This window comes from Amblyomma americanum, chromosome 1 (genome assembly GCF_052857255.1).
Source record: "Amblyomma americanum isolate KBUSLIRL-KWMA chromosome 1, ASM5285725v1, whole genome shotgun sequence".
NCBI classification, from domain to species: Eukaryota; Metazoa; Arthropoda; class Arachnida; order Ixodida; family Ixodidae; genus Amblyomma; species Amblyomma americanum.
The window spans coordinates 243,651,714-243,678,921 of record NC_135497.1 but is presented as its reverse complement, the minus strand read 5'-3'; the positions used below and the strand labels follow the sequence as shown (position 1 = coordinate 243,678,921).

The following is a 27,208-nucleotide window of genomic DNA, read 5'->3' as shown; positions in this document are numbered from 1 at the left end:
TACACCTTAAGCAAGTGAGGAAGCAAGCAGCAGACTTATGTGCAAGTCTGGATCTGGGACACCTAGCTAAAGAAGTCAAGGACTGAAAACAGCTGAGCCTCACGCCATTGTTCACCGTGAAAACACACAAGGGAATCCGTTCCGGAAAATCATTGATGATAGGGAGACGTGGCAGAGATGTGTCGCGCGGTTTCTATAAGGGAACCTTTCGAGACTGCAGGTGGACGACCCGCTTAAAGTCCGGGGTTCTGAAGAAGTCATCGCCTTCTTGAAGAAAAGCACACCAGTTACCTGTGTATCAGTGGATGTTAAGGACATGTACTTTAATATTCCAGTCGTGGCTGCATTAACTGCAGTTGAGGAGGAATGTGTTGACTACTTTGGTGCAGTCATGTTCCAAAATGAGTGTGGTATTAGTGTCTCAGGTTTCCTACAGTTGCTGGAGAAATACCCTCTGGAATTCACGTTCGAACTGCCACAGAACACTGTGATTAGATTCTTGGACATAGAGATAAAAGAAGGTGGCAAGCACACGTGATGGACGTGCCTGAAGAATACGGGAAAAAAGCTCCTTAAGTTATCATTCCGATCACTCTAAGTTGGTGAAAAGGAGTTTAGCAAGTAATGGTTTGGCGCAGTGTCTTAAGAAATCGTGTTCTCATCAGGTAGAGCGTTGCATCAAGAGGCAAATTGATAGGCTAAAAATGAGTGGGTACTCTGATGCGCTAATAACGTCTGTGGCTGAAAAAGAATCTACAAAAGCTACTGGATAGCAAAATAACGCAGAAAAAGCATGCAGAGCAGGGTGCTGTTGTGGTTGTCACCCCTTATGTACATAATGTTTCGCACGGCTTAAATAAAGTAGCAAACAGATATGATGTTCTCCTGGTGTTTACCACACCCCGGAAATTATTGAGCCTTTGTCATGAAATGAATAAATCGAGGAAAAAATTAGCTAACACTTGTGGCATCGCACACCAAGAAAAGTTCGTAGAATGTGCCACCGGTATACTCTAGAAAATTCCCTTGTCATGCAGCATGAGCTATATAGGTCAATCAGGCAGATGTCTAAACACCAGGTTGAAAGGGCGCAGTAATAACTTAAGAAAAATAACGAATCTTGGAAACCTCGCCCCCCATTGCGCAAATCACAAATGTTCCCCTTAGTTTGATCGGACTAAAATTTTAGTTTGGGCAAAGGAAAAGAAAGAGAAATAAAAGAAGTTTTTAGATATGGGAGGCTGGTGAAGACGAGTGCGTAAGCACACCCTCGGTGTTGTTATCAAGTGAGGAGGTGCATCTAATCAATAAACGAAGGAGCGTGCGACACAGCCATTGGCAATGAATTGATTGTTTCAGCATGTTCATGAAATGTATTTATGTACCCTCATACCAGAATAAATCTCAGTTGTTAGTGCACGCTTTTCCTGTGTCCCCTGTTCCAGTTGTCGTTTTGTTAGTGTGTAGCGCGTTATTCCCACCAGTTGCTTCAAGGTTTAGTGATTGGTACAAATTGTGAGCAATATTAAATAACAAAGGCCTTAATTTGCTATAATGTTAAAAGAAGAATGTTGACTGGATAAAAATGCTTCCACCACGTTACTAGCCACATGACAGGGTAACATTTAATAAAAATGTTACTGCAACATTTGCTCTCTGTGAAAAATGCAGCGTAATGAGGTCAACAGTTAGAAAAAACTTAGACACAGACAATGATTAGACAACTTCTTCAAGTTGAAATTGAACACCAGCTGAAGATACATTGCAAACATGATGACAGTGCACAAGTTGAAAGCTGAATTTATTCTGCCATTTGGTAAGGAAACGAACCGCTGAGAAAAACCAAACGCATTGGCAAACAAATCTGTGAGTGCAGTGCAATGTAACAGTCTCATCTTTGCTACACAACTATCAATCACAAACCCTAACTCCTTCATGGGTCACAAAAGCGCAGGCACAAAAATATTGTTCATTGCAATGTTTAATTTAGTAGGTACCTATTGCCACCCGTTCACACCTGCTCTTCATGCAGATAAATGAAACGCCGCCAAAAAGCCACGAGCAGCCATAATTGCTGCAGTGACAAGGAGGATGTGCACCATCGATGCTGTTTCCTCATCCTGAGTAGGAAGTAATAGCAGCTTTTTCTAGAAATGCCCTGAAAGCATGAATTTTCTATCTATCTTTTACTTAGCTTGAACTTACCCGACCCATTGTGTACTCGGCAGCTTTGACAAACAAGTAGGCCAGCCAATAGCCACAGAAGACTTTAGAACCTTGCTAACTTGCAAAAGATCACTGCTCAGAAAGAAAAAGCTGACAAAAAATGTGGAGTTTTCTTATTTGCACTATATTTTATATGGTACTAAGAATGTGGCCAAGACATGCCATGAACATTCTTTTTTTCTGTTCAGGTAAAACTTTCCTAGCCTCTGCTAGCATATTACTGCGATGTAAATAATGAAACATGCCAGCACTGTACAATATGCTGTAACACCTAGGAAACACTCCCCCTACAAGGCTACCGCATGCCTCTTACATGCGGTAAAGTTTATATCTACCAAACTAGCTAGTCTGTAAGATGAGACACCAAGCCTCTGACATCTGGAGATGTGTACCTCCCATGTAATTAGAGCAATTGGAGATGATTCTTTTTCATAGAATTTCAGTTGCCAGGTGTGGAAGGACCAGATATGAAGGGGAACAACTAGACACCAACTTTTTAAGCAACATCACAATAAGCAATGTGCCTTAGCTTTCCTTCTGTCCAAAAAGGAGTTTCATTTTCCATGTTCTGTGTTCACAAAACTGCTTGCATGGGCTCATTTTGGCTTGCTGGGAGGTGCTTTTCTCTGTTAAACTACAGTTTTAACTCTAGCTTCAGTCCTCTGCGCCTTCTTAATTTTTTGCTAGTGATTCACCTTAATTCGAGTACAAACTCACGCAGATCTCTATTTTTCTGTTTCCAACTGTCCCATCTTCACTGCCTTCATCGTGTCCATCACTGCATCCGACGCCTTCAAGTCTGCTGTGTATAATCATCTTAATTAATCTGCCTTTTACACATGTATATTTGTTAGTCACCCACTCCTCTCCCCAACGCCGATCGGCCTTGATAGAATATAAGAGAAATGTAGTCTAAGCTAGGTCTGAGCAAGCATGCATTATGTTCAGTTTATTCTCCCATGTTTACCAGTAGAGAGCGGAGGGGAAAATGCTGCTAAGTGGAGCTTGACACGCCTCTCGCCTCCACACTGGAAAGAAGCAGGCACCAAGGCATATGTAACCACTAACAACAGAACGTGCCAAATGTGAAGTAATTCAGTAACGTTCCTCGCATTTATTACAGTGCATACTCGCTGGGCAGTTAATAATTAGCCCATTAGACATTCTGCAAGGAGAGTGTAGAATGATGTGTTTTGTTTGAACATGGCACCACAGTACAAGGAGAGTCATTAACTTTGTGCCAACGCAACAGGAAATAAATTTCGGCCCAATAAATACATTGCTTACAGAGCAACCAAGAGGCGAGAATGGGCCACCGTGGCACACATTTAGAAAATAAGCTAAAAATAATAATGACATTTGAGCAGCCGCTCATTCCCCCCCTCCCTAAAAAAATTAAAAAGGGTGCTCTTCAGACGGTACGTTTGCACGATGCGGCTGTAATATTTGCGACAGTTCAACTACGTGTGAAATTCAAATATAAATAATAAAACGCGAAAGCATGAGCTTGAATGTGAGGCGCCAGGGCGCGGGCAAACAGTGATCGTCTTCACGTATCCACTGGTGCCACCTCCTGAGGGCCGCTGCTCGACGAATACCACACATGGCTACGTTCACAGCCAAGAAGCATGTAACCAACATCACACAGCTGTTTATCATGATGCCGTAGCAGCTCATGATCGTTTTACTACGCACCGATGCCGCACGGGACAGCAAGCGGTTGTACACTCCAATGCAGCGTTCGGGCCGCACACATACACACACACTAACGACACACAACGCGCAGGACGCACACAGCGAACACGGAAGAAGAAACACCATTCCAAAGCACCTGTTCACTCAACTCCACACTAACCCCCGAATGCAGAAATGTAACTTGGCTCGAACTTAACTTCCATCGGTCTCAAGTGAGCTCCATCGTGTTTCATAAACCAAACTCGGCTTGAAGTGCGACTTGCAACCGGCTTGGCTCGATCCTAGTTCGGTCCAACTTCACGTCGGCTGAGGAGCTTGCTTGAAGCTGACTTCGTTGTATTTTCCAACATGGCCACCTACCGATCGGACGTCGCGCGGAGGGTAGCTGCGTTCGAGTTCGCTTGCCACGCCATGGACGTAGTATTTTCTGAGGCCCATTCGTTGCCGAAGATTCCACGGCCAGCGTTACGAGATCGGGGGAACCCCATGGAGCCCTACGACGACGAGCAGTTCCTCGCCCGCTATCGGTTCTCCAAGAACGCCGTGCGGGAGCTGCTCACCGTGTTGCCCCTGCGTGAAAGTCCCGACAACAGGGGATAGCCTGTTCCTCCGATGCTGCAGCTACTCCTGGCTTTGAGGTTTTATGGGGCCGGTACTTTCCAAACCGTCACCGGGGATCTGGTGTGCCGCGCAGTTGGCAAGGTCACCTTGCTGATTGCCAAGCACCTGCGCCCGATGCTGGTGCAGTTTCCAGCCGTCTCGCAGTTTGAAAAGCTGATGCGGGACTTTTATGAGATCGGTGAATTCCCTGGTGTGACCGGCTGCATAGATTGCACGCATGTCCGCATCAACAGCCCGGGTGGTGCAGATGCGGAAGTCTACCGAAACCGCAAAGGCTATTTCTCCATCAATGTGCAGGTGAGCAATGAAAATTGAAATTCTCTGAACAGTTACCACTGTTCAGCTCATACGTATTCGTTCGCGTCGTGTACGTGCTGTCATTTTATTTATTTCCCCGCGGTGCTACGAACGTACAGTCACAAGATTACTTGCCCGAAAGACGCGGGTTCGATCCCGGCCGCGGCGTTCACATTTCTATGGAGGCGAAATGCTGGAGGCCTGTGTACTGTGCGACGTCGTTGCACGCTGAAGAACGCCAGGTGGTAGAAATTTCCGGAGCCTTTCACTACGGCGTCCCACATAGCGAAATGTGTCTCTTCGGAATATGCGATCGAGGCCCAGCATTTTGTTTTAGTACTGCTTTATAATGTAGGTTTGTACTCCATTAAGAGTGTAGCTTCGTTCTCCATGCTCCATGAAGAGTAGCACTACATTCTAGGCGCTATATTACCACGCAATCACTGTGCAAATTCACCGCAAGGAAGGTTAGTTAATGTTTCCAATGACAGTGCATGACAAAGTTGACAAAGCTTGACCACACTTTCGAGCTGTGGCATTAAATCAACGCAGTATTCCTTTATACGTGCAGGTACCAACAAGCCCACATAAAGACAGGGAATGTGGTCGAAAGGACATTCGGTGTCTGGAAGCGCCTCTTCCCTTGTCTGGATATGGGGCTCCAGCACAAGCCGAAACAAGCTGCAGTGATCATCACAGCGTGTGCAGCCCTGCAGAACTTTGCATGTTTGATGAAGGAGCCACAGCCTCCTATTGAAAGCGCTCCCATCCAGGACGCTCCACTGGCTCGCACCAGCACGACAGCAGCGAGGCGGCCAGAGCACCTGCCACCTGTTGATGCTGTCAGCGACAGCTTGTCGGGAATGCAGGCACGACGGGTGCTCATCCAGAAGAGCTTCACATAGGTAAGAAATGCACAGTCCTCAACACTGTCCCATGCATTTTGAATAAAGCATGTTTATAATGCGCACTTGCTCATGCTACCCGTATCCCAACTTTTGTGCAGGAACTAAAGAAATGTTAGAGCAATGGGAACGACTAGCAGCAGTTCAAGCGGCGGGACGAAGAGGTCGACGAAGTGCAGCTGGGGATCCTGAGTGACTCCTGAGAGTGTGCTCATCATGACGCTCTCTGATCTACGACCGCAGACCTTCACTGCGAATACACCCCTTTACACTAGAATTTTTTCTCAGCTTCGGAAGCTTTTAAGTTGCGAGCTTGTTGCATTAACAAACTGCTACTCTTCCACTTCTAGGTTCTGCATTTCTTGCTATAGTGTTCTATTTCAAATGCTATTTTTCAAGAACGCTGTATTGATCTTGCAGGAGGCGAATACCAGAAAAGCTCTTGTTGACCCTGCTGCTGAGGGTCTTAATGGCGCTCAGTTCATTTGTTTAAGAGCTGCTGCCTTGGCGGCTTTGCTTACACGCATGTGAAAAATTACCAGATTTGGTAAAGTACCACAGTTAGGCCTTAGGTTGAGCAGTCGCAGGGCTTGTGCACCTTTCCACAGAGCAAACATTTGTGTGGCTGCTTTGGTAGTGGCATGGAATTCAGGTTCCTCACAGCAAGTAGTTCTGCTACTTCGTCTTTCCTACTTTCACCTGGCTTGCACTTCAAGCTTGGGCTCTTGCATGTCTTCCATGTGTTGAGTATAAATTTGTTTTTATGTCACAATTGTAATGACAAATAAGTGCCCATGTGGCAGCGGGACTGCTCTCGGCAAGCGCGTGCTTCGGGTTGGTGCTGCTGGAACCGTTGACTGTCTTTGAACGCTGTTCTGCGCTTTGTACTTTCTGCCCGGAAAACCCAATGCACAATCATTAATTTCAAATATCCCTTTTAGAACAAAACGAGACGTTCCCAATTGCCTACAATGATGAAATTCCAGATCACTGCGAAGTTTTGTTTTCTGGCTTGCCAACAGAGGTGTGTTATGAATCAGTTATTAAATTTCTCACTTTTTTTGGCTGTATTGAGGTAAAAAAAACATGAGTGTATTCTTTTCATTTGGTTTGCTTTAAAGATGGTGTAGAACGGTCCAACCTTCAGCTGTCACACTGGAGCCTTCTTTTCAAGGAACGATGCTCGAGTGGTTTGTTGTGCATTGTCGCTCTCTCTCGTCTCTGTTCAAAGTGGGAGTTGGTTGTTGTCATAGTATGGTGCAAAAGGTCGATTCTTTAGGTCTGAAATGGGCTTCCTGACATAATCCACATGCCTCGTCCAGCTCAATCTCTTACAACAAAGTTGCATAACGGGCAGTAACTGGCACAGAGAAAGAAGCGAAAGAAGCAGCATATGTGCGGAGAGGATTCCACGCATTGTTGTGTCATGGTGAAACATACCAACCTAGAGTGTGTGACCTGTGAGCATTTTTAATTTCCAAGTGTAAAGGTCATGGTCGTACATAGAACTCCTGTAACTGTTGCTAAGGCTACACAATCTGTCTGCGAGCAGTTGCACTCAATATTCATTGTCCTCGAGCCAAATGCACCTGGTGTTTGTTAGGTGCCTTGCTTTGCATGGCTGAATACAAACCCTAGATCATAAAGTGAGTCGTCATGAGCCAACACCAACAGTTAGTCGAGATCATTGTGTGCGGGCACTACTGATGTTTGGGAACGCCTTGCTGCCGCAGTCATGGTGGACCACTGAAAGATAATTTATGACCCCAGTAGTGTTTGCAACTTTTTGTTTTGTGGGTTCAATGAATGGTTTGTGATATGACTAGGTAGCTACTTCTAGCTCGCAAGTGTTGTAGTGAAATCTTTTACATGCAAACACTTGGACTAGCGGTTCTTTTGATTTGTACATGCAGTTACTGGTTGGCTGTCAAAGCTTAAATCTGGCTTTGCATTTGAGCCGGCCTTCTTGGAACTGTGCTGATTCCACTCATCGAGAACTGGCATGTTTTGAAATTGTTACATGGTTCGGCGGGGTTCGAAATAGCAGAACGTGGGTGCCATCAGCAAGTGTTTTTTTGATGCATGCTTCTTTATAGTCTTTTTTTGTCATGCCTAGTGCGGCTTGTCACAGGAATGTGGTGGCCATATTTTTGAAGCAATAGATTACTTCAGCAAAGCGGGAGGCTGTGGCATTGTATTGACTCAAGCTATGGGCCCACCTTGTAGACAGCATAGGAGGAATCGCATTCTTTAAGGGTTTCGGTTCTTGAGTAGGAGGCACTAGCTGCGAGGGTTTAGGTTAGATGAGACAGCAAAGATAATGGAAGGAGTAGAGAGCGGTGTTGGCCTTTGAGCATTTATGTGGTGTTGACTTGCGTGAGCGAATATTGTTGACTTTTTATACATGGAAACTTTAACAATGTGGCCTGCAATTTTCTCTACTGGTTGGTTTTGCAAGCAATGCCAGGGGAGGTTTTTCCTTCCTAGAGCAGCCATATTTGTAGCATACAGCAATGCGTATTTCTATGAATAAATTGCTGTTTGCATCCAAAGATCCATATAGCCATAGCAGCTTAAGTACCACGCAACCATCCTACCTGCCTCCTGCAATGCGATAGCTTGTCAGACTTGCATGCAATGTGGTGACGGGGCTGTATGTCTGTTCCCACCGAGTCATGTGCTTAAAACGGTACATGTGCAAATGAAGTGTAGTTATGTGGATTTGCCACATAATATTTGTGCAAGCATTCACACAGCATTCCAGTTTCATTCAGTCATAGGCACCGTTTATTCTGGTGCCTCTCGCAGCCTACGAAGCTGTTCAAATTTGATTTGTTTTTCAATTTCTAAGATTTCCAATTCCAATTTTTTTTTCTGGATATCAAGGAGTTTTTTCTCCTGCCGCTCTTGCAGAATACTGTTGTGGTCCTCTCGCATCAGCTGCAGACGCAGTCCATGCTCTTCGCGCAGTAAGGCCGCTCTATAGTCGTTCTCATCTGCCAGAGACCTTTCTAAAAGGGCCATCCGCCCTCTTGGAGCCCTGCCAGCGTCACCGGTGGCCACTGCTTCAGCAGTAGTGGGACTAGCGGCAGCTCCAGAAGCAACTGTAGCACTAGTGCAGCCTGCTGCAGCTGTGCTGGAAGCATCAGCAGGTTGCACAGCAGGAAAAAATAGATTGCTCTCCTGCTCAATTGCTTCTGGAGTTGCCCCACTCTTGCCAACAGCAGCCGCTGGTGACTGCAGCTCATCCACGAGCGGAGGTTCCCAGTCGTCTTCTGTAATAAAGAAAAGGTAAAAATTAGTTGGACAAATCTAAGCTTACAACACATTAGCTGTCTGCCTCAACAGCACAGATTGTTGGGTCAATTGGTGAAGAGACATTATAACGAAAGCTTTATAATGTTCTTATATAAGGCACCACTTGCCCTTCTCGGCGCCAAATAGCTGCCGTTGTTTCTGGGGGCCCCAGTTTAGTCATTCTGTTTTGTTCTGCCATATTCCTCACCTTTCACTCTGAATTATGCCTGATGACCTCACTTTATTTTTTTCTGCTGATACAGTAGTGATAGTCACGCAGGCCCCGAGTTTTACACATGTGGTTATCCTCTAACTCTGCACCTGCAGCTTTTTGCTCATTCAATGGGTTTCTTTTCAATTTTAGTATATTTGCTAGTTTGTACTCATGCGTGTCCTCTGGCCCAGGGAGCCAGTTATACGCCCTTCCTTTCTTCAAAATCATCAGCGTCTAGAACGTTGTCAATGCCAATGAACGCCGACAGCTTTCACTTTGTATATCCTGGAGTAGCTGAGCTAATCCACTTTCATTTTTTTGCAAAGGTTTCCTTGTAATGCCTGCCTGCTTGCTTCGCCGCATATATGCGACACAAATGCCAAGGTGAGGCATACAAGAAAGGTGACAAATACTGCAGCCTGAGCCTGAGGGCTACAGAAAACATGCGCTTTGAGCGAAACCTCTGCATTGCAAAACTAACAATTTCCTTGAAACTAGCAGCCAAATTCGAAAAGGCTTTGAGCATTACACATAGGCAAGCTGCACCATTATTCACAACAAGAATGTTGTTACCTTATCCCTGGAGCACCATCATGTACAAGTACACAGAAATATGAAAATTTATGTGAAGGAGTGCATGCATAATGAAACTGCATTAAAGTTGGCATTCGTTTGAAGTGAGGGAGGAATGGCAAACAAGACTCAAAAACATCATCAGGAGAGAATGTCATAATGAATGCAGTTCAGGTTGCAGCACTGAATGCTTGCTCCCTCGGTGTCCGACGGCTAACCAACTCCTCGCCTTCCACTACAGGAACACAGCATACCACTCACATGAATATAAGCCGTCAAGTCAAAATGCCTTCAGAGTGCTGTCCAACAACATGCAGCTTGGAGCAGGTCATCCTTTCGCACTGTCAACGAATGCAGCCTTTATCTGCACAAACATTCAGCCAACCACATGTAGAGCAGCTTTCCACAGTGTTGTATTAAATGATATTTTTATAATTTGTTGTAGATGAACTGCACAGTCCTCATAGCAGGTTCAAGGCAATAAAAAAACATTGAAACAGCGTCAATTGACAGTACACGCTGCCGTTGTCATCAAAGGAATATAAATAGAGGGAGTGCTGTTTTTCTACAACATGCAAAGTGCTTTCTTTACCTGCATAATGGAATTCTTCATTGCCTGCTCCATCCACCATTGGCTGCAACAATCTTATAACAGGCAAACTTGCCACTGGTGGCAGGTCGATGCCTCCATCAGAGTCAGTCTGGTTGCCTACCCTGGTCATTATGTGGCTGGCAACAGCAATGACTTGCTCACTTTGAGCGCTCACAGTGCATTGAGCTGACCCTCCTCCTGAAAAGAAAAAAGACACCGCACACAGTGAAGCTACTCTTAATTTATAGACAATGCGCCATTAAAATATTTTGTTCATGAAGTGCCACACAAAAGCAACCAAAGGCACACCAATGCATGCAACTGTGTGTTGTTCACGCTACGTTTTTGTGCCACCCGTCCCAGCAGTGCCAGGAATGAGTAAAGGTAGGTAGCTGTATGTACAGCCTTCCGGATTTTCAATAGTACCAAGCAAGTGTCAATAGCGCGGCAAGTTTCCTCATGAACATAAAGGTCGCCAGTGTAGACACCGTCTGGTCTACGGTGCACCCAATTTGGCTTCGCGGCGCGATAGTATGCGAATGGTACCAACTCCGAGCAAAATCGTCCGTTGTCAGTTCGCTGCTGGCCAGGCGCGAGCCCTCCGTCCCACTGCACTGCCCGCTCATCATAGTCTTCTATGCAGCAGAAATCGCATGCCTTCGTACTGACTTGAATGTAGCAAACATTCTCTGTAGTTTTAAAAATTACGGAGGCTGTACAGGATACTGCTTGGGCATTATTTACACGATTAACGCAGGCTGCATTCATCTGCGTTTGTAAATAAAGCAGAGTACACTGCACCGAAACGTTATTACGTGCCCATTTACGTGTTATCACACTGTTCCTAAAAAACTATGCATTCCAGTACACGTTGCTTACGCCGACCGAAGTAGAATAATCATGCCCTTATTTATGGCATACAAAGCATGCAGGAACAAACATTTGTAAACGGCCTGCAAGCCGCGCTCACCTGTCTTGTGGCGATCTCTCTTTTTCCTCGCGTCCTCTTCCTTCGACTTTTGTTTAGGTTGGCCCAGCATTTCTTGAGCTGATTGGGGTCACGTCGGGTCACCCCGTGATTGCTGTTAAACAGCCCGGCAATTTCCTTCCAAGCGGCGTTTTTTTTTGCCAGCGACGACACATCGGTTTTTTTTTTTGCACTCTAATATATGCCGACGTGCGTTAACAAAACACAATAACAATTCCTTTTCCTCGAACGTGAACTGAGGCGCTGGTCTCCGCTGGAAGCAGGAAAAGCATGGGAAAAACTGGCTATGGCTCAACTAGGATTGGCTCAATGTGGAGCACGTTGCCAGCCAAAAACGTCAATCAAGTGGAAGCAGCGGGTAGCACTGAAATGTAGTTTTTATTGTTAGCAATTTTATGCAGGTCACTCACACCTAGTGCCTGTTTATGACTGCTGAACGAGATGCGTTGTTTTATAGGAGCAAAATGGGCATTATTATAATAGATTGTTCAATACTCTCATCCCCAGACGAGCAATGCGCCCTCGCTTTCAAGCACGCGCTTAACTTGACGAAGCAAGTCAGGTTGAGCATCTATGAAACACGAAACCCAACTTGGCCGTTCTGAAGCCGCCTTGGTGCTTCGACTCGACTTGCCGAAGTTGAGTCAAAGCGCGAGCCAAGTTACATTTCTGCATTCGGGGGTAAGCCACCCCAGTGGCTGAGTGGTTACGGCGCTCGGCTGCCAGCCCGAAAGACGCGGGTTCAATCCCGGCCGCGGCGGTCTAATTTCGATGGAGGCGAAATTCTAGAGGCCTGTGTACTGTGCGATGTCAGTGCACGTTAAAGAACCCCAGGTGGTCGAAATTTCCGGAGCCCTTCACTACGATGTCTCTAGTAGCCTGAGTCGCTTTGGGACGTTAAACCCCCATAAACCAAACCAAACAACTCCACACTGCGCTAACTGCGTGCATGGTCGCATGTTTCCGACTGCGGGCTTGGCTAGCGCTTCGAGTTAACCATGTCTAGCCATGGCCAAGCTGCACTGCAGCCCTGGTGGTAATAACATTCATGCAACGAAAAGAAAAAATTTATATAACAAACAATTCAAGATATCAGCTAAAAAAAACTACCCTAAAATTAAATACATCTTCCATGTTTTTTTGCCGTTGCGTGCCTTTGCGACGTCAGCAACGTTAGCTTAGATGCGATTACGCGAATGGAGCTATGAATTTTCCGTGCAGTCTGCAAATGGCGAGACTGCGCGCCTAATTTGTAGACATGCTTGCGGAGGAGAATTGTGTAGTCGGTGAGAACAGTTGGAAGTTTAATCGACTGAAATTGCTCAAGTAGAGTCAGCTGCACTGCATTTTATTGTTTCTGTGCATCGCGAGTGACGTTGGAAGCAGCAACACGGCAACGTCTCCGGTTTGGCGAACTTGTGAGAAGGTGAGCATTTTGTTCTCAACTTTTGAAAAGCGGTTTTTTGCTTGTATTGTACCCCTGCGTCTCGTCGCATGTTGTGTTCACGACAATATCAGTACAACGTGCATGCGCTTTCTGTCTCTTATTTGAAGTAACATTGGTCGATCAGCGTAAACTTTTGGATTCAATTAAGCACACACTGTGCACGTTGGCACTGCGTGTCGAATGTTCTTTGAGATGATTCTGCGCACGAGATGGTCTTCTGATCATTTGTTTACTACCAAATATAGTCTAAAGATTTGGAACCATTCATCCCACTGAAACAACGTTGAAAAGCTTTTTTGTGTTCATGCATCTGCTGTCCTTAAACTTAACTTTTGGGTAATCATTCGCATGGTTCCTTTGGATCTGGACAATTGGCTACTGTTGCTAGGGGCGCCTGGTAGCAGAGATCGTGGGGACGCCCAGTGCATCAGCTGTTTGTCCAGGTGCCAAGTAGCAAAGGTACCATTCCTGGCTTTTTTTCCAGTCCATCAACCTCATATTCCTTGCAAAGATTACAGTATGTAATCAGGAAGTAAAAAAGTTCGGAACTTCTACATATTTCAGAACAGTTCAGAGAAATGCACATGCAGCATCAGTATTCTCTCGGTAGACTTTTTGAGACCTGGATGCATTTCTTCTAGGACAGTGGCAAGCAGTAGGTCAGCTGTACAGAAATTTATTTTCCTCTGGTGCAAAGTAAAGAGTGCAAACATCATAAGACATGTCTCTAGTCTGCTTCATTTGCACTGCATTTGATCAAACATAATATGGAATGCTGTATTTATAATACCCTTGTTTCTTCTACTTTGAGCGGTAGATATTGGCAGTGAGCAGCATGCGACTCCACTCGCTGACGATTTTGCCTTCGGCAGCAAAACATTGAATACTTAACCCCATGTGTTATCTCGACAGACTCAAAACTTCGATGGACAGCTGCGTCCACAGCTGCTATCACCTCTCAAGTGCATGCACTCGTAAGACACATAAGGGTCATTCAGTCTATAAATTCCTGTTCTTTGTGCAGTGAATCCTCTTACGTCATTTTCAAGCCACTGAGTCATGGCTCCTTTCAATCGGCCGGCCCGGGGCAAAACTACAGTGTTTGTCATTATCATCAGCATCAGCAGCCTGACTACATCCACTGCAGGACAAAGGCCTCTCCCATACCTCTCCATTTAATCCTGTCCTGTGGCAGCTGTGGCAACCTTATCTCCACAAACTTTTTATCTTATCCACTTAGTTATGCTTTCTGTCAAGATGTACCGTAGCATGAGGAACTTCATGTACAGTGCAGATATTTACTGATATTTAATGTGTTCAGGAACCTCCAAGTGCCAGGGGATAGATTGATGGCAAAGAAGTGCCACATCATGCTGGATGCTGTGAGTTACTTCTTAGTACTTTGACATGGAAGTGCATCGAGGGCTAATCACGGTTTAGAGTGGAGCCACCAGTCAGTCCAATGCTAGGGAGAAGGGAGCTAGAATAACTTCCTCTCTTTCAGTTACTCAAAGTCTAGACATTAGACCTTTAAGCCATAGCTAATTTAAGCAGCATGGACTCTAATTGCCTGTTCTTTTGATAGAAAAATTAAAAATACAGTGATTTTTTCTGTGGCCGCACACGATACTCTTTATGATGAAATTTCGAGCATTCATCTCAACTCGAAAAGAATTCTTAAGAGCCGCCGCGGTGGCTCAGTGGATATGGCGCTCGGCTGCTGACCCAAAAGACGTGGATTCAATCCCAGCCGCGGCAGTCGAGCTTCAATGGAGGCGAAATTCTAGAGGCCCGTGTACTGTGAGATGTCAGTGCATGTTAAAGAACCCCAGGTAGTCGAAATTTCCGGAGCCCTTCACTACGGCGTCCCTCCTAGCCTGAGTCGCTTTGGGATGTTAAACACCCATAAACGAAAAAAAAAATTCTGTAGCCTTCTGAGAACAAAAGACTTGTGCTTTTTTAAGTTTTCTGTTCTGTTCTCAGTCAGTTTTTAACACCCATCTTTATTAGTGACTGATGCCTTCATGTTAGTGCTTAGGCAGTGGCCAGAAAAAGTTACTGCTCATAACTAATATCGCGTGAATGGGATGAGCAAGAAGCATGAACTGTCAGGGATTGTGAAAATCACTCAACTGACCTGATATCACAGCATGGCAAAAAAAATTTGATCCACAACCTGATGCCTAATTATAGGGTGCTGAAATTACTATAGACACTTAATTTTATTGCGCATTTTCTTCTGTCAAACAATGTGTTAGACATTAGAATACATGGATTACTGAGTTGCATTTGCCTAGAACCGCTAAATAATTTATAATTGAATTTCTTCTCTTATGCTGTTTCGCTTTCGTGAACCGAATGACTGTGACGTCAAGTTGATTTTTTGGTCACGTGATGCACTAGAAAAGTAGTATAATCTCTAATATGTAGTTTTAATTCACTAGGACATTTAAACCAGCCTCTTCCAATACCTGGAATGACAAAAACTGATGTTCAGCAATTATATAGCCCATTTTTTATGCCCCATGTGACCTAAACACCAACTACACGTCACAGCGATCGTTCGACTGATTAAACCGAAACAGCGTTTAGAAGGAATTGAAATATATATTATTTAGCGGTCGTACAAGAATACCACAGTGTACTCCATGTATACGAATGTCTAACGCATCGTTTGAAAGAAGAAAACACGCAAGCAAAAATTTGGTGTCTATAGTTCCTTAAGAAGTTCGGCGCGGCGCGCGTCTAAGGCACTTTCAAGCATTCTGTTTGCTGTTGCAGTTCTGGAAGCGTGCTGATTCCGTCGCCCAAGAAGCAACGCACGATTGCCACTTCCCGTGACTGTCTCGTCATCGTGCAGCGCATGCTCAACGTGGGACGGAATTGACCCACAAGGGGGCGTCGTCGAAGAGTGGAATCCGCCTTATAAAGAATGCCGCTGCAAACCCAGGCTTCAGTTCGGCGCGGCGCGCGTCTAAGGCACTTTCAAGCATTCTGTTTGCTGTTGCAGGTGAGACTTAATTGCTTGTTCTGCGATCCAAAAACTGCCTATGCGCCGCTGCCGAACACAACGCTGAGTGTTGAACTGCTTGATCTGCTTTATATTTGTATTGATAAGTGTTGCGAACTTGGCGTTAAGCTGTGTTTCAGACGGCCGTGTTAGTCATGAGCAAAGATGTTAAAGAAATCAGCAAGGCGCTTGAAGATCTGAAACGCGAACTGAAAGCTGAGCTGAGAACGCTAAAAGATAGCGTAAAAAAACTGCAATGACACCTGTGATGGCGTAAAGGAAATCAAGAATGAGATAAAAGAGCTGAGAAAGGAAGTTAAGGTGTTGTCTAAAAAAAACGACGAGCTGACGGTAGAAAACCGCCGGTTAAGCGAGAGGATAGAAGAACTGGAGCAATACCAGAGAGCTAATAACCTTGAAATAAAAGGTGCTCCCGGTGCTGGCGACCCATGCGACGCTGTGAAAAGAATTGGAACTTTTTTAGACGAACCGATAACTGACTCTGACGTTGATGTATGTCACCGCGTCTCGACATTCAACAAAGAAGAAAAAAAACATAGTTGTTCGTTTTGTGCATCGCAATAAACGGGACAAGGTTCTGCAGAAATTCAGGAAGAAGCGGCTGACAACTAAGGACATTGACTTCGGCGGGAAAGCAACCCTGTGTTCATTAATGAGCATTTAACGGGGTCAAACAAAAAGCTCCTGGGCGCTGCGACTGCCCGAAAGAAAGCAATGGGATGGAAGTTTGTTTGGACCTCCCACAGAAAAATCTATGCACGCAGGGACGAGACTGCAGGTGTTATCAGAATAGCCAATGCGTCTGATGTGGAAAAAATAGCCACATAATAGACACTAGCAGGAATGTTTCTAACGCTCATTGAACCCTTGCAATGGACATAGCTGGATGTTGCTATTATGACTATGCAACTTTCAATAAAACGTATGTCTAGTGTACGACAGCTTACAAATATGCATTTAAACATGCGCAGCATAAAAAACAAGGTCGATGATCTAGTAATATTTCTTCAGTCCCTGACTATTAAATTTAAAGCCCTAGTTCTAACAAAAACCTGGTTAACAAAGGACGACATACCACCTTACCTGCCAGGTTATAGGTGTGAAAGCATATGCAGGGAAACAAAAAAAGGAGGCGGAATTGCAGTATATCTTGAGCAAAATATGTGTTTCGAAGTTATAGATAATTTGACAAGGATTGACAAAAACGTAAAAAGTTTGTTTATCAAATTATCTGGTACTGTGATTGGAGCAATATACAGGCCGCCATCGGGCTGTGTATCTGAATTTAGCGAATTCTTTGAAAATGCACTGAGTTTTCTAGGATCTGTTACAAAATCGTTTATAATTCTTGGAGATATCAACATTGATACAATATCGGACAGCTCGAATGCAGATGAATTTCGTGACCTTATTCATCTCTATGCTTGTACGAACGTTGTGACAGTTCCAACAAGGGTGACCACTGATACTGCAACGTGTCTTGACATCTGCGTTACAAATATGAATTGTGACAATATCGCCGCTGTTGTTATAACATGTGACATTAGTGATCACCTTCCCGTGTTCTGTTTGGGTCCCCCTGTTTCCAGCAGACACAGAGATAATAAGGAAAAGACCTGGCATCGTAAAATAAATGATGAAACTCTGAAGTATTTTTGCACCCTAATAGAGAACGAAAGCTGGGATGGCGTTTACATGGAACAGAATGCTACAACCGCGTATAGAATATTTCTGAAAAGAGTTCTGCGGTGCTATGATGCAGCTTTTCCTTTGTGTGAGCATAAAACAAAGAAAAAAGGTATGCGTAAACCTTGGATGACCGTGAAGTTATTCAAGCGCATAAAAGAAAAAAATAAGAAGTTTCATGCTTTTCTGAAATCTCGCGATCTGCATCTATTTGCCGAGTTTAAAACCTTCAGGAACAAATTGAACTCAGACCTGAAGAAAGCGAAAATTGAATATTTTCAGGCTGAAATTCTTCGGGTTCGTAATGACAATAAAAGGCTGTGGGAGATGGTTAATAATTTAATCAACAGAAAATGACCGAATCCCTGCGTAACAGCTATTACAGTGAATGGGGATCGTCTCCCAGATGCGCAGCTTGCGGAAGAAATGAATCTTAGTTTCATTAGCTTTGGAAAGTATACTGGTCCACTTGCTAGTACGTACGAGCCGACACATACCAATGGCCCAATGGGCTCCATCTCGATTTCTCCTAGCGGTCCATCAGAAATTTACAGAATAATCAAGGGTTCGAAAAACGATGTATGATCTGGAGATGACGGGATAAAAGCTTTGCCAATTAAACATATCGCAAGCCACATAAGCCACGTGTTGTCATACATGGTTAATCTGATGCTTCTTACTGGAGATTTTCCTGCAGATGTAAAGATAGCAAAAGTAGTTCCCATGTATAAAGGCGGTGGTGCAGCAAATATTAATAACTCTAAGCCAATTTCCGTCTTGAATATTTTCTCTAAAATATTTGAGCGCGTTGTCAATGACAGACTCACTAGTTTTTTTCAGAAACATGGAATAATAGCTGACGCTCAGCATGGCTTTCAAGGAAAAAAATCTACAGAACAGGCTCTTCTGCATATAAAAGATAAAATTTATGAAAACAGAAAAAAGCTCCTAACACTGGGTCTATTTATAGATCTTAGGAAAGGGTTTGATACTGTACAACACGATATATTATTAACGAAGCTAGAGATCTGTGGGATTAGGGGTGTAGCGCTCAGACTACTTGAAACATATCTGAAGGGTAGGTCCCAGTATGTAATTATAAACAACTGTTTGTCTAGTAAAATAGAGTTACAGTACGGCGTCCCTCAAGGATCCATTCTGGGGCCTTTACTATTTCTTATATACGTGAACGATATAACTATGATACCAGGATCTCCTCAATTAATCATGTACGCAGATGACACTAATATATTCTTTACGGGAGCAACAAAAGCATGGCTAGAAAAATCTTTAAATGAATACCTACTAAAATATCTACGTGGCTGCAAGCTAATCGTATAAGCCTAAATATAACAAAATCTAAATACGTAATTTTTAAACCCACAAGCAAGCGAGATGACAGTCCCACCAACATCAGGTACGACGGCAACCCGCTGGCGGAGGTCACCGAGCAAAAGTTCTTGGGGGTATTGTTCAGTGGTGATTTCTCATGGAACACCCACGTAGATAGCCTTAAGTCCGAATTATCACGGTTTACAGGCTGCCTCTACCGAATTCAACACTTAATTCCATCTTGGTTGAAGCTGACATTATATTATTTTCTGTTCTACTCTAGAATAAGCTATAGTATACTAGTTTGGGGCACAACTGACTCAAATTACAACAAATTAGTTACTTTGCAGAAGAGAGTGCTACGCATATGCGAAACTTACTATGAGGATAAACGGAAACTAAGAACTCACCTGCTTTTTAGTAAGTACAATATCCGGAGGGCAAACCAGGTATACTACTTCAAGCTGCTACATTGGATACACAAGAACAGACTGCATAACGTACCTACGAAGAGTGTAAGCCCGTACGACATCAGAGATCCGAAAATAAGAATGCCAATAGTTAGAACAAACTATGGCCGGCAAGCACTACCCTTTCAGGTTACCAAAATGCTCAATAGAAGAGACATTCCCGTTAATTACAATAAACCATTCCCTGCCTTCAAAAAGGATTGTAAGAGAGCTCTTTTGTTCAGTGACGTTGTCTGCTCTTCTCACTAATATCTTTTCCTTGGAAGTGTAGTGTATAGATGTTCTGTTTCTTTTGCAATTAATCATGTTTCCTTTGCCATCTCCCATTTTTCTTGCTTGCGATACCTGTACTGTTCGTATATGTGCGGATATTTGTTCATGGACATATTTTCTTTCTGTGCTTGAAGGGGAAGAGTAAAGGAGGAAAATGAGGAAAAATCTCTCATTTAGTGTATTATGTTGCATATGTATCATAATTCTTATCATTTTTATGTTGTACCCATTCCACTTTTATAGCGCAATTTTCTCGTTGAGTGCCCTTTCCTTTTACAGATGTATCTTTTTGTTTCTTGTATGCAGTGTATGCGTTTGTGTTTTGACCAATGATAATGTTTGTGTGCCGCCCAGCCGCACTGTTATATGTATGTGAATATATATAAATTTTTTGCTTCTTTGTCATGCACAGGGGGCTGAGGCCTCGTCAGGCGATACCAAGCCTTTAGTCTCAGCCCTCTCTTAGGCAAATGTCTAAGAAAAAATAAAGAAAAGAAAAGAAAGAAAAACAAAGTGAAACAATGTAACCATCAAACATGACCTATTTTAGTTCACATGGCTTACTGTTGGTTGAAAAATTCAGGCTAGATTTAGCACTACCTTGGTAATGGGTATAGTGCGGGACTTGCAAAGGGTAAAGCTATTCTGCTTCAGGTATTATTGGTACAGTACCATTTTGTTGCTAAAGTAATGGCAGCCATTCCACTGAGATCCCAGAACAGGACCCAATTGAATTGCGCTTATTTCTGATTTTCTGCAACTCCGGATTGTCATTCACATAGCCTTGCTCATTGCAGTTGCCGATAAACACCTCATAAGTGGTACTGTTATGCACTCTTTTCTTTGGCACAATGTATGAGCTTCTGTTCTCGCGCTTTCTAGAAATATTGCTTGTAGCTTTGAAGTGTGAAAAGGGAATTTACGTTTAACTAGATTTTCATGTTAGGGCTATATGTTACAGCCAAATGGTACATTGATGTCAATGCTGGTGGTCTCTTTTCATTATTGTTGGAGAATGTTATAATTTCTCCTATAGCACATAATAGCCCTCACAAATTAGTTGTTTTTGTCATGTCCAGTATTTTGATATTCTAAGGCACCAAAGCATGATTCAGAATGTGGTCAGGACTAAAGGCACTGAGAATTTAGTGTCACTAAAAAATGTGTTTTAGTGTGCTATGTCTGCTTGAACACCTATCCCTGATATCTCACAAACTGAATAAGGGAGGGAAAAGCCTCAGAGTGCTTGCCGACGTTTCGACAAGAACACTTGTCCTCGTCTGGCAAAGCGTTCACCATTGGTGGGAATAAATAAGGTTTCCACTTCGAGGAGAAAGACCGGCTGTGTGGGACGAGGGTGCGATATGGGAAGGGCGCTAGGATGGGGAGCGTGAACCTTGTCCAGGCATGATGGCTGCTAAAGAGGATTAACCGGTCGACCTGCAAAACTGTGAAAAGAAAAGGCCAGCTCAGTATAAAGGAATCCCAGGATGTGAGCGTGGAGAGGTAGTGGGCTTGAAAAACTTTGTGTCCAGCTGCAACAAGTGGCTTGGTATGGCTGGCTGTCTTTACCTGAAAAAACTAGGATAAATTAAGCAGCATGGCAGAATAAAATACCAGGGGGGGGGGGGCAAATTAATTTGAAGGAAAAAGAGAAAATGAGGGTGGGCTCGGAGAAAAGGCAAAAAGAAGGGGGAGGGGGGAGTGTGGAAGCCAAAGGTTCCGAGAAGTGACACCAGGAGGTGCAGGGCATAAGGCAAAAGTACAACGATAAATTAAAGAAAACAGAAAAGGAGGAGGAAATGATTAGTTGGGAAACCTCTGACCATGTGCAAGGTCTTTTTAAATAATTACGCCAGTGCCGGAATATAAATAGTTGCCTACTTTTAGTGCGAACATGCAAGCGCGTGGCCGTACTCTTTAGAGGTCCATTGCATGCGACACAGCCACTCATCGCTGTAAAATGGCGCAGGAGGAGATGCACCTGGATGTGGTGCTTCGTGTCACCTGTAACTTCACTTCGATGTGCGGCATTGTCAGACGCAGTGGCCCTCCAAAGAGCATAGACATGTGCTCGCGTGTTCGCACTGAGAGTGCAGAACCCTGTACTTGAGAGATACTAAGTTTCCTCTAGGCATATTGACCCCAGAAGAAAACAAGACTTGTCGAAACGTTGGCAAGCACGCTGAGGTTTTCCCTTCCCTTGATCACTTCGTGAGTGTCAAGAAACCATCTGTCTACTCTCTCTCTACCATACACTCCTTGTATGGCGAGTTACCTTTCAAGTAAGCTCTTACTATGTACAGTGTGGGGACCTGCCCTGCAGCCCCCTGAGTTTGCTTTCCCGCGAGGCTACGTGCAGCGGCGGTCTCACCTCGAGGCTGAGCGCAATCCCTTGTGAGTTACATTAACTCGCAAGAGAGGGCGCCAGCTTCGCTGCGCGGAGACTGCCAAAGCCCGCGCGCGGGAGAGGGGTTTCGGCTGGGATCGTCGGCCTGAGCGGACGCGTCGCTCGGGGCTCCGCTCTTCGCCGGCGGGCGAGGAAGCGACGGGGAGACAGGCTCCCGTACTCGTCCCGTCCGGCCTTCGGAAGATATATCCCTTGCCCTAGCGCGGGCGAACATTCGCTCGGAACCTTGCTGGTGAGTCGGACGACCTTGATTCATTAGCGTACCTTGTTGCTAGCTGGCGTTATTGTTTCTGTAGCAATAAATGCCTGTTTGTGTCAGCCAGTGTGTCGTTCCTTTGTTCCCCCAGAGCAAGGCCCGCCGTGGTCGGCGAGCGCTCGGTAGCGCACGCGATCACGGGGTGATGTCCGGGCGGCTTTGAACCGTGTCAGCCGCGATTGAGTGGGGAGAACGTACTTATCTCCCCATTCAAACCCCACAACAGATAACCACATCTTGTATGGTTATCTTTGTATGTATACACCAGGGATAAATAATGAAGGAAATCAAGGGATTTGTATTGTTTGACACTTACTTTAAACCTACATCATAAGGATATACTTGAAAATGTGCCGCTTTCCGGCTACGGGGGCTTGGTTGTGTGTCGTGACTGGTTTCTCTTTATCAGAGCTACTTCACAGCTGCCATGAAATGCAGGCTTTTGAAAAGTCGATCCTCAAATAAGAGAGCATTTCCACTGTTGCAATGGAAATGTTATTTGTTGAAAATTTAATCACTGCAGGCCAGGAATTTATATTTTTCAAATAACTAGCCTCAGGTTCAAAACCTGCAGAAGGAACTTTGTAACTTCTTTCATGCCTTGAAAACCCAGTATTTGTCGCTTTCAGCAAGCAGAGGTCTGTTTTATAGCACATAATAATTGTGCAGTACAGACCTACCATAAAGCTAGGAGTTTTGTATACAAATTGCTTGTATGCAACTACTTTAGCACTAGAGCATGCATAGCGTGGTCTTAAAATCAGATTATTTGCATTTGAAACTGGTTCATAAAAGGCCTATTCTGGCAAATGGCATTTAGCAAAACGGTCTTCCCTTGAATGCTTCTAAGGATAACTTTAGTTCATTCAGGAACATGTATACTGTTGCGGGAAAGAATATATTTACAGCTATGTACACCAGTGAAGCAACAGCAACGAGCGGCACTCAGAACGCAGTCAGAACTTCGTTGTCGTCTTCGTCCACCCGTTCACTCACTCAGTCTCGTCGTCGTCTTCCCGCTTCAGGACCCCCGGCTGAGGAGACGCCGTCTCGGCGTTAGAGTGGCGACGTATGAACGTCGTGATAAGGTTTTAGGCGGGAGACATGGACGACGTCGGTGCAGGGGCCGGAGGACAATGGCGAGCACGCAAGGGGTGCAATTTCATAGTTCACGGCGGTGACACGGTGCACCGCACGGTAAGGGCCCCGGTAATGAGAAAAGAGTTTCTCGGAGAGACCGACGCTGCGTGACGGCATCCAGAGAAGGACGAGTGAGCCGGGTTCATATTCGACCGCCCGGTGATGGCGGTCGTAGGCGGACTTCTGGGAAGCTTGTGAGGCACGGAGCAGACTACGGGCTATTTGGCGCACCAGAGAGGCCTGGGCGATGGCGTCCTGAGCGTAAGCAGTGATGGCGACTGAAGAAGACGGCATGAGTGTGTCCAAAGGCATGATGGGGTGCCGACCAAACAAAAGGCAGAAAGGGGAATAGCCGGTTGTGTCATGCCGTGAAGAGTTATATGCAAAAGTGACATAAGGCAAGGCAGCGTCCCAATCTGGGTGGTCTGGCGAGACGTACATTGCTAACATGCCGGTGAGCGTGCGGTTGAACCGTTCCGTGAGCCCGTCGGTTTGTGGATGGTAAGCTGTCGCGAGCTGGTGCTGCGTGGCATACGAACGAAGAATGTCACGAATCACTCGGGACAGAAAATAACGACCACGGTCGGTGAGCAGTTGACGAGGGGCGCCATGGTGAAGAAAGACGTTTTGGAGAATAAAATCGGCGACATCGGTAGCGCAGCTGGTAGGCAAAGCACGCGTGACGGCGTACCGAGTCGTATAATCAGTTGCGACAGCGATCCACTTGTTGCCGGAGAGGGACGTGGGAAAAGAGCCAAGAAGGTCGAGGCCAACACGGGGAAAAGGTTCCGGAGGTACGTCGATGGGTTGTAGGAGACCGGCAGGCAAAGTGGAGGGCCTTTCACGACGTTGACACAGGTCGCAAACGACAACGTAACGCTTGACAGAACGATACAGGCCAGGCCAAAAGAAGCGGTGCCGCACTCGAGCGTATGTGCGGGACACGCCAAGGTGGCCGGCTGTCGGCAGATCGTGCAATCGGCAGATCGTGCAGTGATAGCGAAGAGGCAGGGCAGGGTCTCAGCGTCTTCTAGGTCAGGTGGCTCCACAGGGTACCGGGATAAACAGTCAGCGTCCTTGTGGCGACGACCGGACTTGTACACTACAGAGTATGTATATTCTTGGAAACGCAGAGCTCAGCGACCAAGGCGACCGGTGGGACCTTTTAGTGAAGAGAGCCAACAGAGAGCGTGGTGATCAGTGACAACAGCGAATGGGCGGCCGAACAGGTATGGGCGGAATTTAGCTACAGCCCAGACAAGGGCGAGACACTCGCGCTCAGCAATGGAATAATTTTGCTCTGCGGCGGAAAGTAGGCGGCTGGCATAAGCGATGACGTGATCTTGTCCCTGTTGACGTTGGGCTAGCACGGCACCAATCCCATATCCGGAGGCGTCGGTGCGAGCTTCTGTGGGAGACGACGGGTAAAAATGGGCTAAGATGGGTGAAGAGGTTAGCAATTGAACGAGGGAGGAAAATGAGTCCTCCTGAGCAGGGCCCCAGTTAAAGGGGTTGTCGTTCTTAAGAAGGTCGGTGAGGGGGCGAGCGATGCCGGTGAAATCTGATAAAACAGCGAAAATACGAGCACAAACCGACAAAGCTGCGCACATTTTCGACGACCTAGGAACAGGAAAGTCCTTGACGTCTTGAATTTTGACTGGATCTGGGCGGACACCAGAAGCATCAACCAGGTGTCCGAGAATAGTGAGTTGGCGGCGACCGAATCTGCATTTCGATGAGTTCAGCTGGAGTCCGGCGTTACGCAACACTGTCAGAATACTGGAGAGGCGTTCGAGGTGCGTGGTAAAAGTAGGCGAGAAAACCACAACATCGTCAAGGTAGCATAGGCAGGTCGACCACTTAAAGCCGCGATGAAGGGAGTCCAACATTCGTTCAAAGGTAGCCGGCGCGTTACAGAGTCCGAATGGCATGACTTTAAATTGGTATAAGCCATCAGGCGTCACGATGGCGGTCTTTTCACGGTCCTTTTCATCAACGGCAAGTTGCCAAAGATCAATTGAAGAGAAATATTTGGCGCAGTGGAGGCAATCTAATGCATCATCGATCCTCGGGAGAGGATACACGTCCTTTTTTGTGATGCGGTTTAGGTGCCTGTAATCAACGCAGAAGCGCCAGCTGCCGTCCTTTTTTACCAGGACAACTGGTGCAGCCCAAGGGCTTCACGAGGGCTCGATGATGTCTTTTGCGAGTATCTTTTCCACCTCTTGATTGATGACGGTGCGTTCAGCGCTGGACACGCGGTACGGACGTCTGTGAATAGGAGCGGCATCACCAGTGTTTATGCGATGCGTCACTACAGAGGTACGAGCCAAAACACGGGCATCAAAGTCGAAGATGTCGCGAAAAGATGATAAAAGGCACCTAAGATCGTGAGCTTCCATTGGCGGTAGGTCAGAAGAGATCATGTCGGCGTAGTCGTCTGTTGGTTTCTCGGCTGATGTGGCCGCAGGCAACAGGCTTTGATGAGTAGAAGGTAAGCAGGTGCCCACGACTGATATGACACATTCGGCAGCCGTGCAGAGCGTGGCGAGTGAGATGCCTTGCGGGAGCGTTTGGATAGACGAGCCAAAGTTCAGAACCGGAAGGTACGCTCGGTTGGCCGACATTGTACAGACAGTGTGCGCAAGCGCAATAGATCACGAGAGGGCGACGTCAAGGTCCGGAGTGACTACGTAGGGACCATCAGAGACAGGAGGAACAGATGAGAAAGAAATGTAAGTGGCGGCTTTAGGCGTTAAACGGACAAAGTCGACAGCACAAAGGCGAGGTAAAACTGGGGACGGTGACTCAGCAGAAAGGGGAAGGTCAAGCTGGACAACACTGGTGGCGCAGTTGATGAGGGCTGAATGCTCAGACAGGAAGTCGAGGCCAAGAATGACGTCATGAGGGCACTGGTCCAGAACAGAGAATAGAACGGATGTATGGCGGCCGAAAATGGTCACACGGGCTGTGCATAGTCCAACCACAGGAGGCGTTCCGCCGTCGGCAACGCGAAGGGCTGTGGGTGCAGGGGTCAGCACTTTTCTGAGGCGGCGTCGGAGGGTTGAACTCGTGACGGACACGTGCGCGCCCGTATCGATCAGGGCTCTCACAGGGACTCCATCGACATGAATAGCGAGCAAATTTTGGTGTGCGCGGAGGGCTAAGCGTGGATTTTTGGACTGGGGCTGTACTGCAGCATCACCTCCAGACACTGCAGTGTCTAGTTTTCCGCTTGCGAGCGTACGTAGGGGCTAGGAGAGGAGCGACGGCGTAGGGGCGAACGAGACTGCCGACGCAGGCGGGACGGGGAGCGGCTGGGGCGGGAAAACTGGCCGCTGACTGTAGCACTCTGCCGGGCTGGAGGGAGCGTGAAGTGGCTGGGCTGTTCGTCGTTGCGGTGAGAGCTGAGAGGATTGTATGCGCTACGACGGGACCAATAATTGCGACAGTGACGGGGGATGTGGCCAATACGGTGGCAGAGGAAACAAACGGGCCTGTCGTCGGGTGTCCGCCAGTCGTTAGGGTTACGTCGACGTGGAGCGAAGTAGGAAGGGCGGTCAGGAGCAATCGCAGTGATGTCGGGTGGGGATGAAGGACGTAAGGGGCTGACGGGTTGGAGGCCAAGATTTGCAAGCTCTTGACGGACTACGGCCTATACCATAGAGATGGTGGGCAAGTGGTTGTCGCCATCACGTAGGTGCAGGGAGGCAGGGGGCATGGCTTCGAGTTCGCGTCGAATAATGCGGGTCACA

General features: G+C 46.0%; 3 protein-coding genes across 3 annotated transcripts in view; 1 reads left to right on the top strand and 2 right to left on the bottom strand.

The window, feature by feature from the left end:
- Positions 1–27,208, bottom strand: part of Ublcp1 (Ubiquitin-like domain-containing C-terminal domain phosphatase 1) — a 78,581-nt gene that overhangs the window by 19,874 nt on the left and 31,499 nt on the right. The window lies entirely within an intron of this gene.
- LOC144114854 (uncharacterized) lies at positions 4,611–5,878 on the top strand. Its single transcript, XM_077648854.1, has 3 exons — positions 4,611–4,839; positions 5,411–5,744; positions 5,846–5,878. The coding sequence occupies exons 1-2, from the start codon at positions 4,760–4,762 to the stop codon at positions 5,742–5,744; spliced, it is 414 nt and encodes a 137-aa protein (XP_077504980.1). The 5' UTR covers positions 4,611–4,759; the 3' UTR covers positions 5,846–5,878.
- Positions 6,313–11,561, bottom strand: LOC144116428 (uncharacterized). The gene is made up of 4 exons (XM_077651172.1): positions 11,391–11,561; positions 10,421–10,618; positions 8,952–9,019; positions 6,313–6,342 (listed from the first exon to the last, which is right to left on the bottom strand). Exons 1-4 carry the CDS (start codon positions 11,458–11,460, stop codon positions 6,313–6,315), a joined length of 366 nt encoding a protein of 121 aa, XP_077507298.1. The 5' UTR covers positions 11,461–11,561.